Below are 14,203 nucleotides of genomic sequence, written 5' to 3'. Positions count from 1 at the left end.
AGTAGGAGAGAGGGATGAATTATTAGTTGTTAAATAAAGAATTGTGGGGCCAAAACATAAAGGAAAGTAATAAAATAGGAGTAAAAGAGTTGTGTGGGGTTTGGTGATAGGAGAGAGAAATGAATAAAATAAGAGTAAAAATTTCTAAAAATAGAAAGGGGAACATTACTTGAATAATCCGTTTTGGGAAAGAGGGAACATTATAGTGACTGGGAGGGAGTATAAGTTATGGGTAATTTGCTACATCCCCGGTATACTAATTAACCTCAGTCCCCAAACATTAGCACACTAGCGATTCAATGAAATCAATTACCGAAGAAACCGCAAATCAACCATTTTCCGACGCCAAACACCGACTTGATCAAGCGTCGGAATCACAAGAACGGCCGTCGAAAATCGCAAAACTAACCGAAGAAGACGAAGAAGAAAAGAAGGAAACAATGGTGAAGGGGGGAGGAAATATGCAGAGATATTTGGTAGCAATTGAGTATATTGGTACTCGTTTTTCTGGTTCCCAACAACAACTTGTTCATCGTACCGTTGTCGGCGTTCTTCAGGTACCTGTTTTCTGGTTTTTGAGCGATGTTTTGTTTGATTTTCGGCGATTTTTGAGTTACCCTTTTGCCCATTTTTGGTTATTGTTTGAAGGTTAGTTGGTATTGCTGAAATGTGGAAGTGGGTTATTTTAATTAAACGTAAACAAATGATTAGGATGGAGGAATGTCGTAGATATACTGGTGTTGTTGAGTGATACTCAGAAGTTGTGATTATGTTTACTAGAAACTAGAGGAGGGTAAGGTTGTGTACCCTTTTGCCCATTTTTGTTAGTGTTACAAGGTTAGTTCGTATTGTGGAAATGTGGAAAGTTCCGGACTTTAGGTAAATAACTGGGTTATTTTAGTTAAAACAGTAAATAAATGATTAGGACGGAGGGATGTCGGAGATATACTGGTGTTGTTAAGTGCTACTCAGAAGTTGTGATTCTGTTTACTAGAAACTAGAGGATGGGTAAGGTTGCCTACATTTAGACCTTCTAAGACGCGTGCTTTGGTAGAACTAAACAACCCGGAATACATCCAAATTGGATTGACGACTAATCATCCCAAAATGATCCTATTGATCGAAGATAAGACCCAATACCGAAATGACCCATTTGCAAGGTCTAGTTGTGGATGTTGTTATTGACTTCTTGTTTTACCAAATTGGAGTTAGCTAAAGAAATGAGGTCTGAAGTACATTGTGTCCTTGTCCTACGTTCAATCGAGCACTTGGGTCTTACTCAGAAACGGATACTTTGTTTGCATAAATGTGCATTGGTGAGATTCGTAACACTGCATTGATGAAGTTCTTATTGCAATGCTGATGTTGTTGCTATGGGAATGTAGCCTTAGGCACTTAGCTAAAGAGATGAGGTAGTAGGAACATCATGTCTTAAGTTTGATTCACGTCTTTAATGCGAAGATTAATTTTTTGAAGTTTGTGTAATTTATGCATGACTGGTTGCTGATGGACAATAATTGGTGTGTTGGTATGCGTTAATTTTTATCTGGCAGGAGGCTTTCAAGAAATTTGTTGGGCAACCTGTTTCTATATTCTGCTCTAGTAGAACGGTATGTTTATGTCCCTACCCTTTTCTCATTCGCCGTAGCTCTGAAAATGTGTCTTTTTATTGATTCGTTCCTTATAATTCTAGAAATCGCAAATTATCGTGGCATTTCTCATGTAGGGTGATGAAACAGCTTAGTAGAGGAATTATGGTAGTGTTGGTTTGAGGCTGTAAGAAATTTGTTTCAGGCTGCTATGAAATATGTCAGAGACTGTAAATCTTTATCCCTAACCTGAGGAGTGAAATTGTGTACAGATAATAGGTTTTGTGCAATCATAATCTTTGACTTGTTTATGAGTTCAAAATGTTAATCTCTGATGACATTTTTTTTGCAAGTGATTTGGTAAGTTGAGGTCATTTGAGGTGGTGGAAAGAATGATCTTTTTGGGCTGAACTTTTCAACAGTTACTATATCTTTTATGGTGGTTGTTTAAGAATGTGTAAAGGGAATAATATTTCGACGACGTCTTGCTGTTTTTTTTTCTATTTGCTATGGGAAAGTAGCGCAAAGCCGCAAATGGTAAGCTATGGCTTGAGAGAGATTCTCTGCCTTTTGACAGCGGGTAAATTAGTCTAGTTAGGCCAACTCTTTGGAGTATTCACTCCTACAAAGAATCATCAAGCGACACCATCTATAATCTTTATGATGCAAGTGATAACACACTTCCCCCCATGTATTTAGATATGTTGCAGGTGCATAGTTTCATGCAGATTCTTATGGTAGACGCCTGTATTGTAAATTTGCAGCACTTTCCATGTACTGTTCAGTGTTTGTGTTTATTGCTTGTTCCACAGTTACAGGTTGGTGAAAGCTAATCAGAAGGGGAGATAATTAATTTTTTCCCTCATTATACAGGATGCAGGAGTTCATGCTTTGTCAAATGTTTGTCATGTAGATGTAGAGCGGATTAGTAAGAGGAGACCAGGTGAAGTGGTATGTTATCTGTTAGAAATTTTAATTTCCACTTGCTTGAAATCTTTTGAACTTTTTGGGTTCATACTCTTTGTACATAGAGACATTCATTATTTTATTGCTATGCAACCCATTCTCAAATTTGTCACGTGGACAGGGAAAATATATATGAAAAATCACCAGCAAGCAGTGTCATTCTTTATGCTAACTTTTCCAATTCTTTAGACTAACAACCATTATTTACTTTTGTATATACCTTTCATAGTTCCTTTCAAATTTGTTCTCATTTATACAAACAACAATTACAACGACATTACTTATTGTGTTATACCCGTAGGCATGGGATTGAGTAAGGAGTGTGGGGTAGTTTAAGCCTTGAGAGTGAAAGTGTTCTGCCACTATAAATAAAAGGCAACAATCTTTAGTTTGGCACTAATATCTAAGTTTCATTGAAAGTGAAAATTAGAAAATGAGTAGCTTTTGATTCCTCTAGAGTTCATGCAACTTGAACAAACTTCAATAGTTAAGCCCTCGAGTAATCATGCCTTTTTTATCTTTATGTTTCGTCTTGCAGTTGGAACCTCATGAACCTGCAACTGTCCAAAAGGCCGTGAACCATTATCTTCAGGTAGTTCAGTTCAGTTTCTAGAGAATAGGGTCGATAGTTTAATTGTGAACAAGACCCGTTTATTTTACCTTTATTTGTTTTTATTTTGCCTTTCCCCCTACCCATCTCCTAGGTGTTTCTTTGTTTAAAAATTGTAGCATCGAGTTGTTTTTGGTAAAGCTGGCCAGCTTTTGAAGTAGGTTATGTAGTTTGTTTTGTCATGTGGTAAAGCAATCTGGCTATGGATTTGCTGTGGGACAGGTTTAAACAAAAGCATCTACTGCCCATGCAAAACTTTTGACAAATTATGTGACATCTTTGATGTTTGTGATCAAATGTTCACAAAGGATTCACCTTTGTTCTATTTTTTCTGCATTACTCTGCTGGTTTGACCATTGTAGTATCGATTTGTTTTTGGTAAAGCTGGTCAGTTTTTGAACTAGGCTATGTGCTTGGCGTTGCTCATGTGGTAAAGTAATTTGGCTCCATATTTACTGCGGGACAGGTTTAGATAAAAGCATCTACCGCCCATGAGAAACTTTTGTCAAACAAATATGTGTCTTTGATTTTGGTGATCAATTGTTTACAAAGGTTTCACCTTTGGTCTATCTTTCGGCCGTGCTCTGCTTGTGGCAGCCCAGGTTTGCACTTGTGAGGAATTTCCTTGCATTGCAAGGGCTATTTGTTCAATTTACAACAACTTAACCTTAGTGCCTCAAAGGTGGAGTTTGGATGCAACATTGTCCTTGTGGTAACATAGACATACTATTTCAGGAGACACATTTTGAGGACGGTATGCTGCTACTTTACAATATAAGAAGGGCATAAAGTTTGTTTGCTTTATTCAATTTCAAAGCCATCAAATATTTAGTCTCTGCCTCTCTGGTTCCTTAGAAAATTAGAGAATTCTCTCTCAGGGAAATTTTTTGACATCGAGCAAATCCAGCAGTTAACAAATAAACAAATGAATTCATTTGTAAACATTTCGGAAGTTAATACCCAACCAACATAGTAGATATGAGTATGCTTGGTGCTCGTTTAACACCATTAAAATTGTTCATGCGTGTGTTGTTGGTTGAGGATTCGTGGCAATCTAGTAGATCATCTAAGGAACTAATCTAAGAGTGAGGACGATGACACTGTTAATGCTATTCTTTGGTAAGTTTTGAAAGATGTGAGGCAGGCCAAGACGACAAGGGCTTTAGCAAGAGCACGCTTCTTATGTAAACAATCATGAACTTAATAATTTGTTGTGCAACCATGTCTTTTTTTGTTGTTGTTGAGGGTTAACATCTTTGTTACTTGGACTTAGTTGAAAGGACCTGTGTATGTAATAAAGTTTCGAAGTGCAGTGTCCATGTCCGAGTGTCGAACACGGTACATGAGATAATGTAAGGGGTGCTGTAGGCGCCTTTTGGCATTTTGGTTAATTCCTTATTGCACCTAGATGGATAGGTGCACCAAAGGTTTTTTCCCCCCCCTAAAAGTAAGACCTGAAAGCAGGTGGAGAATTTGAATCATACCTTTTCACACGAACAAGACATTTGGCTTTTTAGCGAATTTTTTCGTGCACCTTTTGTTTAACACTTCAGCTATAACATCTTTTAATTGTAATAATATAGTCTTTTATTTCTCTGTGTGGCAGAAAGAAGGTGATGATGTTAAAGTCATTGATGTTCGTAAGGTTCCATCTGATTTTCATGCTAGATATAGGGCCCAAGAGCGCACGTAGGTATTTGTTTTTATCTTTTCGAATGTTGTGTTCTACAATAAGTGAACTGCTACTTCTTTCATCTTAATAGTACTCTATTAATGAGTCTCAAATATAAACAACATAGATACCTTATTTTCTATGTATTCAGTCATATTTGTACTCCGGTGGCTCTTTCTTTATCTTTTAAAAATATTTCTTGATTACTTTTACTATCCCATCTTAGTATGAAAAGGAAGGCCTTATACCATCGCTGAGACATTCACCAAATCGCTTGTGGGGCATTAGGTGCGCCTTGTACACTGAGTGCAACTTGTGAGACACACAATTATGTACTGTAACTATTATGTTTTTTTTTTTTTTTTCATTTACAAAGCTCGTCCTTTTGCCCATCTTTACATGAATATTTTTTTCAAATTATCAGTTTGTTTGAAGAACAGTGTTTTTTTGGCTTTTCTGACATTAGCCATGCATTGCGCTCTAAAATATAGGACAATTATACTCTCCATGTAGGTATTACTATCGTCTGTTATCAGGCCCAGATCCCTTATCGACCTTTGAGAAAGACCGAGGATGGCATGTTCCTGAGGAATTGGATCTTCGAGCAATGCAGGTAGATTTTCAGAGGTTTGTGTTGCAAGTTATGCTGAGTTGGTAGGTTTCCTTATGTGTGTGCATTCAGGACGCGTGCAAGATTCTTGCTGGACACCATGATTTCAGTTCATTCAGAGCTGCTGGTTGTCAGGTACTTCCCATCCATCCTCCATCATTAACAAGTACATGCTACAAAATAGACTTTAGGTCATTCAAGCAAATCCAGCTTTGGTATTAAATTAAACTTCCAATGCCCACGTATCTTCTAAACGTTAATTGTCTTTACGTGATTCCAATTGGAGAACAACGTTGTGTTGCTGCGACTGAATGTATGCTTAATTACATAAACAATGAGGGTCTCTAGTGCGGTCGGAGTCACTGTAGTGACACAATTTTGACTTGATCCCCTCATTATGGTAGTCTTCTATGGATTATACTTATTTCTTATTATAAAGTTCTAATAATAATGGAATCTCATATTCATTAGGGTTAAGTGCAGTATAGGCGACCTACTATGAGTAGCATGAGGATACATTTTACATGACTGTTCCGTTGTATAAACTAGTAGTTCCGTTGTATCTCCATACATGACTTAAATTTTGATTTAGATTGCCTTTTTTACTTTACCTTTCTTACAAGATTTAGCTTTGTTTTATTTCATGATCCTTGTGAATCCTTACCAAAAATGAAAAATCTGTTGATGTAGGCTTCTTTCTTGGGACGCTATAGAGCCGTCTATTAAATGATTTGGGGGTGGGGTAGTGGCAGTTGTGGGGATGCTAGGTGTGTGGGTCTGGTAGTGACTTGGAGCCAAGTTAATCGAGGACTTGGGTAGGCTTGGTGAGTGTTGCTAGTGCTGGAATTTGGGAGCAGGCTGGTGAGTGAGGTATTGGGTAATCGTTACTTTGTGGTTGAAGAGGTGGCATGACTATTGGCGCAATGAACGAAAGTTTCTGCTCTCCTGTCAATGTTTCATTGATCTTCCAGTATCACTTTAGTGAGGTCCCTTGACCTTAACTGGAAAAGGAAATTTGTATGCTAATAAAATACATGTGATAAAATCAGAGGCAAAAGCTTTGTACGTTGTGTGACCTTCCCATCATCACACGATTTCAGTAATCAGTAACCCTTAAGCAGCTCCAGTTATTGTTTTATTGTTCTGATGTTTAACAGGCAAGTTCATCCATAAGGACACTGGATGAATTTCACGTTCTCGAGTCTACATCCTTTCCATATTTTCCATCCAACCCAGTGCCAGAAGCAAGCGATGATGGTGCACAAGATTCTTCCACGTGTTTAGATCATCATCCCGAGACTGATGCAAAAAATATTGATTCCAAGGACAACGGAAAATTTTCCATCGGTTCTGATCAAGAGTTTGGTGTTAAAAGAGGACATCGTTGCTTGATAGTAAAAGCACGCGCACGTTCTTTTCTGTATCATCAGGTTAGTAGTTGTCCTTTGAGAAATAGGTCTCTTCCAAATTTGTTCCAGTTTGAAATCACGTACACAGTCATTTAATATCAATTTTTATTTAAGTCATTGTAAACAGGCCTGTGCTTTCTTAAAAAGAACTCACTTTGGTTTAGCCGATTTAATATTTCCGAGCAAATAGCATACAAACTAATCTTATGGACAATCTTTTTTTTTTCCTTTTTACAAATATTGCGATTCATTTACATCAAGTAATCTCTATGAGCTTTTCTCAGGTGAGGTTGCTTGTTGGTGTGCTCAAGTGTGTTGGCACAGGACACTTAACGGTCGCCGATGGTACGTTTTCCCTATAGTCCTTTTTTCTTAACCTTGTAGCTTACTTGCAATTTTTATTTCCTCTTTTTATAGTTTTTTTATGGATTGGGTTCGCAGTTGAAAGAATCCTGAATGCAAAGGATGTTGCGGCCGCAAGACCCATGGCCCCTGCCTGTGGCTTATACTTGGGCCACGTCAAGTATGATCTTTGATGGACACAGTCACCTCCGTTTTCGGGCATTAAAACAAGGTCATTATTAAAGCTCACATGTTCGATGTTGGTATTGTCATGCTGCTGTTCTCTTGAAATTTCTACGATTAAGATAAAAATTCGTAGACTAAACGGAAATTCATTGATTAAATGTAGCCGATTTGAGGGATTAGGAACAGATACCCTTAACCCCTTAAAAGTAGCTGTAGTCCGTCAATCTAGTATTTGAATGAGATAAATTTAAAGCCAGGCATTAGTTTTTGATTGGTTCAAGATTAGAATTTTAAGGTGAACCCATTATACGATTAGCTATCAGATTAGTAAAATTTAGAAAGTATTAGAATGCTGGAGTTGACTGTTTATTTGTTCTGATGGTATTTCAATACGAGGATGTTCTAAATCAAACCCAATACTAATCTTCTTCAAAGTGGGTATTGGTCGTATTTATGATCTAAAGATTACCATTCTGTTGTCCGATTTTGAGATCAATATTTCAACCGACGTTTGTCGATTTGCTTCCCCATTGGCTGTCGGCACGTCTATGATTCCCAATAGATGTACATTAGAATTGTAGACAGGCTGTGTTTGGGGTGAAAGGCTGGTTCAACAAATCTATGGGATAATTGTTGGTTTACCGGTCTCTTTGTGATGTGGAAGCACGTATATTGATTTGTATGGCAATGTGCATGTTTTTAATTTGTACGTCTGTGCTAACTATTGTGACAACTCATGATATATCGAGAGGAGAATATATTCTTAGGCTCGAAATGAGTCATGACTTGACTCTCGGGTATATGGAGTACTCCGTATTAGATTAGAATCGTCGTTGGAAGATCCTCTTTATTTATTTGGAAAAAATGGAGGGCTTGTTAACCAAAATGAATTGGGTAATGAAGAGGAAGCAGATTCATATGGTGATGATTCTTACTTTATAACTCCATTCAGCATGTTCTACGTAGTTGTTATGATTTCTCCTTACCGCTTGTGTAATTGAGTCGCTCCAAGCTCGAACTTGGATATGCTAAAGATTGGTTTGAAATTCAAATTGGAATCCGGGCTTATTTTGCAATTTATTACGCCTATAACAATTAAAACTTTAACTTTGCGCGGAAAAGGTTATAGTAAAATCTTAGATATTACTCTATGATCATAACTTCTATCTGCCTTGTTGAGCTCGGGCTTGAATTGGATTTGTTCAAGCTCAACTCAAGCTCGGACTTGAGATCATTTTGACTGAACTCGATTCCCAACTTTGACGAAGACGATTCCTAGCTAAAATCATTTGACACCCTTACCCTTTCCTCAACGGACATACATACGAGCCCTCCTATCTGCCTTCAGACAAGATACACACTTATTATTTTGACCTGTCACCTCCGTTTTATTTTATTTTATTTTATTTTATAAGGTCGAGAGTTCTATATAAGAATCGGAAGAATTGATCTAAAAACCAGGCCAAACAAAAAAAAAACACATAAATTTGGCAGGTATTCGGCACATTAATAAATTTCCCGTGCCTACATACTGTATAAGAAATTGTAGCGAAATGGGAAGTTTAGTATATGAAATTCCTATAACAAGATCAACAAGAGCATTGCCTCTACTTTGTTTGAATCACATTTCATATGTGTGTAAATCTGTGCCTGATTCTGTCAGATTTTATGTTGATGTCTTGGGTTTTGTTCTTATCAAACGTCCTTCCTCTTTAGACTTTGGCGGAGCTTGGTATGTCCCATTTTACCCTTTTATTTCCTCCGTCTTAATTATTTATGTATCTTTCAGCAAATAATTGAGTCACAAAAAATACAAGATTACATTCATTTGTCTTAGCATTGAGTATTCATGTTGGATAGGAAAATTTGTACTCCGTATAAAACTTGTTTACAGGTTGCGAGTTATTCTGTAAGGCCGTTGTACAGATGTACAACGACCGTGTACGTTGTAACTTGTAATGCTTGTTCACCTTATTTACTTTTAATTTTATCATTGAATGAATGAGGTATTGATGTCATAAAGACATAAAGTTGTTGTACGACATGCAACGATTCTACAAAATAATAACAGTAATAATACAACTAATTTTGGCATGAAAAACTTGAATTTTTTCTACATAATATTTCAATATTTTTTCTAGATTATTTTACCTTGTCGCTAATTCGCTCGCTAATTTTTCAAACTATATTTTACGAATAATAGTAATTTTAATGTACGGAGTATTTATTTTTCAGGTTGTTCAACCATGGGATAGGCATCCATCTGTTAGCCTCAGACAATAAACTCCAACAAATTACAAGGAAGATCATAAATCCAAAGGACAATCATATATCATTCCAATGCTCGGACATGAACGTTGTGATTGAAAAATTAGAGGACATGGGAATCGAATATGAGACCGCAATAGTCGAAGAAGATGGCATTAAGGTTGATCAACTTTTTTTCCATGACCCTGATGGTTACATGGTTGAGATATGCAATTGTGACAATATTCCTGTTATTCCCCTTTCTGCTTGCCCTCTTAAAAGACTGTCAATTTAATAGTATCAAAGTTCGATGTCACGCTGGTCATGGTATCAAATCTCGGTTTTGGTTTGGTTTCGAATTTGGTCTGTTTTTGTACAAGAACAAAGGTCTTAGACTCCTAGAATAAGATCGTAATGTTTAGTATTATGAAAGTGTGACAGATGACCTTGTGAAACAATTCGACATAGAATGTAAATTATGTGACATCAGTCGAGTGAACTATAACTAATGTCTTTTTTCTTTTTTCTTTTCATTTTGAATAAAAATGAAAAAAAATTCGACGATATAGAGTAATATGTTTCATTTGTACTTTTTATATTAAAAAAAAAAGATTGTGAAATGAGACTAATGTTTTTTCATTTTATTAGATAATGTCATGCTCAACTAGGGATGAAAGTGGCCAGACCCTTTGCCATATCACAAATTCTCATTATAGACGGACACTATCCGTCTATACGTATAGACGGATAGCACTTCCCCTCACAAAATACCCATTTGCCATAAAGTGGGAAGCACATGGGGGGTGCCCCACCTTGTCCCCCCACCCATTTTATTAGAGGTCTTTACCCGCCTGTTCGCCCCACCCGTCTATACCAAGACCTATTGCATATCATATATAGACTAACATCGTCCTAAACTCAATTTCCGTACTTGGTGTTATGTTGGTGTCACATTTTTGAGTGGGTCAATTATTATTATCACCTTGTCAAGAAGGTTGCTGACTTGATAGCCGCTGGGTTCAACTTATCTCCCTTATTCGAAAGAATGAGTAGGTTGATCCTACCCTAGAGGATCAACCTAGTTTTCTTACCTAATCAAAAAAAAAAAAAAATATTATTATCACCTCTATTAGTCTAGATCTGACAAAATTGACCTAATCCGAATGACCAGACCCGAGACCTGGAAATGACCTGAAATATATGACACGAAAGTGACCCGATAGACCCTACCCAAAATGACCCGACTTGAGTGACCCAAAATGACTTAATTAAGGCAAAATCATGACCCAAAATTACCCAAATAACTCGACCTAAAATAGTAAAATGACCCGATACGAAGTAATCAGTGCCAAATCCGCTCGAATGAGTCATTTGTCAGGTCTAGCTACTACGGAGTATTAATCTAATCTCACGGGCAGTTAGTTTGAAGATACACATCTCTTAGTATAGTTCTCCTTTAAGACGGGTCATATTTTTTTTTTTTTAAAAAAGACAAGATTTTAAGATCATTTTACAGCCAAATGTAACCAATTTTGGAAAATAAAGCTGTAAAACTAACTGAACCATTTTGATTACATTTGACAATAAAATTGGTCACAAAATCCCGTCTTTTTGAAAAGACGAATATGATCCGTCTTAGACAAGAATTTATGTTATTAGCACATGGCAGAAAATCCAAATAACAAAAGTTAATAAGGTATTAGTTGCGGGTGGAGTGGAGTAAAGTGAGTGAGGGAATAAAGCAAAAAGTAAAAGCACCCTCAGAGCTCACCACTGTGCTCAAAAATAGCAGATTCGCAGCTCAAATCAGGCATTAGCATCACGGCAGCCATGAATTTGGCATTCAGATTGATTGATGCTCATACTCTTCCGGCATTCGCCTTACCGAAACTAGTAATCCTAGTCCTACTTATATCAGGTAAATAAATAAATAAATACATTACTACCAATACTTGCTCTTACTGTTATTTTAAGTATTACTGAATTGAACTGAGCTGAACTGAATTGAATTGAACGGAAACAGGCGGTGTAGGAGTGGATTCACTAGGAATAAACTACGGACAAATAGCGAACAATCTGCCAACACCAGACAAGGTAGTGGGGCTGGTAAAGGGTATAGGAGCAAGTAAGGTGAAGTTGTACGACGCCGACCCTAAAGTGCTAAAGGCTTTTGCAAAGACAGGGATCCAATTCACAGTGAGTCTCGGGAACGAGTACATGTCGCAGATGAAAGACGGGAAGGCGGCTTTGGATTGGGTTAAAAAGAATGTGGAGTGTCATTTGCCTGATACTAATATCACTTGTATCTTGATCGGTAACGAGGTGCTGACCTTGAATGATTCCACCCTCACCTCGAGTGTTATTCCTGCAATGCAGAACATTCATGCTGCTCTGGTTGCGTTGCAGCTGGACAGTAGAGTGTGGGTTACTACTGCACATAACTTGGCAATCCTCCAGACATCATATCCTCCATCTGCTGGGGCTTTTCGGCCCGATCTGGGTGGCTGTCTGGCCCAGATCCTTAACTTTAATGCCAAAACGGGATCCCCTTTTCTTATCAATGCTTATCCGTATTTTGCGTATAAGGCCAGTCCCGGACAGGTGTCGTTAGATTATGTTCTCGGTCAGGGCGGGCAGGGGCAGGGGCAGGGGCAGGGGGGAGTGGTTGACCCAGGTTCAGGCCTCCGCTATGATAACATGCTTTTGGCCCAGGTGGACGCGGTGTATGCTGCCATGGGGGCTAGTTTCAGCAAGAGGGTATCAGTTCAGGTGTCTGAGACTGGGTGGCCCTCGAAAGGGGACCCCGACGAGGTTGGGGCAACCCCTGAGAATGCCAAGAAGTATAATGCTAACATAATTAAACTCATTAAGCAGAGACAGGGAAAAGGTAGTCCAATGAGGCCTTATTGTGATCTTAACATTTTCATATTTGCGCTTTTTAACGAGAACATGAAACCTGGCCCTACTTCTGAGAGAAATTATGGTTTGTTCAAGCCTGATGGCTCTCCAGCTTATTCCCTCGGTTTTCCTGCCATTCAAGCTGTCGCCAATACTTCTTCTGATGGCGATACTACTCCTGACACTGACGCTCCTACTCCTACTTCTACTACTTCTCCTTCGTCTACTGGTTACCTCTCCATTTCCTTTGCTAGGGTTAGTGTCTAATTCTGTTTCTTTTGTATGTTCCGACTTTTTCTGCTATAGATATTTAATATAGTCTGCAGGGTAAAATTACATTTGTGTTCTTTTATTATTCAGTATTTAATATTTGGATGCGGGTTTGATGACAGGAAAGCTATCCATCTGGTGGCCTCTTTCTTATTTCGGCATTGCTGTTGATTAAACTGCTGCTCCTCTAGATTAGTTACCAATTCACAAGCTCCAAGTATCGCAGCAGCTCGAGAATGATTGAATACCGGGTGTCTTGTTACCATTGAGAGATTGAGGCTATGAAACAGACGAGTTATGTAGTTCAGGTTTAGGCTTGAGGCCGGGGATAGAAATATTGAAGATCAATTTATGTACTGTATCCTCGCTATCCAGAAAACAACTTTTATTGGTTACTGATTGTATGCTACATTTCATTTTGCCCCTTTTTCCTATTAATGAGCTATTCTCATTCTTTTTGTGCTTCATTCGTGTTGCTTCTATTTTTCCCCTTTCTTCGTCTGCAACATGCAACAACAGCGCTTGTCTGGCTTTTTCGTACATTACCCATGCAGTTGGCTCTAAAATATAGGAAAGCTATACACTTCACGTAGGTATTATTATCGGTTGTTATCAGGCACAGATTCCTTATCGACATTTGAGAGATCCCGAGCATGGCATGTTCCTGAAGAATTGAATGCAAGTTGGTTTTCAGAGGTTTGGGTTGTAGTTCTGCTGAGTTGGTAGGTTTCCTTATATATGTGCATTCATCTAGGACGCGTGCACGATTCTTGCCGGACACCATAATTTCACTTCATTCAGAGCTGCTGGTTGTCAGGTATTTCCCATCCATCCTCCATCATTTTACATGACTGTTCCGTTGTATAAACGAGTAGTTCCGCTGTATCTTCATACATGACTTAAATTTTGATTGAGATTGGCTTTTTTACTTCACCTTTCTTACAAGATTTAGCATTGTTTTAGTTCATGTTCCTTTTGAATCCTTATCAAAAATCTGATGTAGGCTTCTTTCTTGGGAGTTAGGACACTATAGAACCGTCTATTAAATGATTTAGGGTGCCGTGGGTAGTGGCAGTTGTGGGGATGCTACGTGGGTGGGTCTGGCCGTCTTAGTGACTTGGAGGTAGCCAAGCTAATTAAGGACTGTGAATGTGGATGCTCTCCTGTCAACGTTTCATTGATTTTCCAGTATCGCTTTAGTGAGGTCCCTTGACCGTGACTGGAAAAGGAAATTCGTATGCTGATAAATACATTTGATAAAATTAGAGGCAAAAGATTTTGACCGTTTCCATCATCACATGATTTCAGTAACTCTTAAGCAGCTCCAGTTATCGTTTTATTTTCTGATTTTGAACAGGCTAGTTCACCCATAAGGACAATAGATTAACTTCATGTTCTCGAGTC

At 38.1% G+C, this 14,203-nt stretch overlaps 3 protein-coding genes across 3 annotated transcripts; all 3 read left to right on the top strand.

Annotated features, from left to right (window-relative positions):
- The first annotated feature begins 245 nt into the window (after positions 1 to 245).
- LOC141599060 (uncharacterized) lies at positions 246 to 7,836 on the top strand. The gene is made up of 10 exons (XM_074418946.1): positions 246 to 557; positions 1,554 to 1,610; positions 2,463 to 2,540; positions 3,094 to 3,147; positions 4,772 to 4,854; positions 5,351 to 5,450; positions 5,520 to 5,582; positions 6,605 to 6,877; positions 7,141 to 7,201; positions 7,298 to 7,836. The coding sequence occupies exons 1-10, from the start codon at positions 300 to 302 to the stop codon at positions 7,390 to 7,392; spliced, it is 1,122 nt and encodes a 373-aa protein (XP_074275047.1). The 5' UTR covers positions 246 to 299; the 3' UTR covers positions 7,393 to 7,836.
- Positions 7,837 to 8,937: 1,101 nt separating this feature from the next.
- On the top strand, positions 8,938 to 9,926 carry LOC141600569 (glyoxylase I 4-like). The gene is made up of 2 exons (XM_074420811.1): positions 8,938 to 9,116; positions 9,620 to 9,926. The coding sequence occupies exons 1-2, from the start codon at positions 8,938 to 8,940 to the stop codon at positions 9,924 to 9,926; spliced, it is 486 nt and encodes a 161-aa protein (XP_074276912.1).
- Positions 9,927 to 11,314: 1,388 nt separating this feature from the next.
- LOC141599059 (glucan endo-1,3-beta-glucosidase 11-like) lies at positions 11,315 to 13,266 on the top strand. Its single transcript, XM_074418945.1, has 3 exons — positions 11,315 to 11,549; positions 11,655 to 12,784; positions 12,922 to 13,266. The coding sequence occupies exons 1-3, from the start codon at positions 11,462 to 11,464 to the stop codon at positions 12,988 to 12,990; spliced, it is 1,287 nt and encodes a 428-aa protein (XP_074275046.1). The 5' UTR covers positions 11,315 to 11,461; the 3' UTR covers positions 12,991 to 13,266.
- Positions 13,267 to 14,203: the final 937 nt, after the last annotated feature.

This window comes from Silene latifolia, chromosome 9 (genome assembly GCF_048544455.1).
Source record: "Silene latifolia isolate original U9 population chromosome 9, ASM4854445v1, whole genome shotgun sequence".
Lineage (NCBI taxonomy): Eukaryota > Viridiplantae > Streptophyta > Magnoliopsida > Caryophyllales > Caryophyllaceae > Silene > Silene latifolia.
This window is presented reverse-complemented; position numbering and strand designations above follow the sequence as displayed.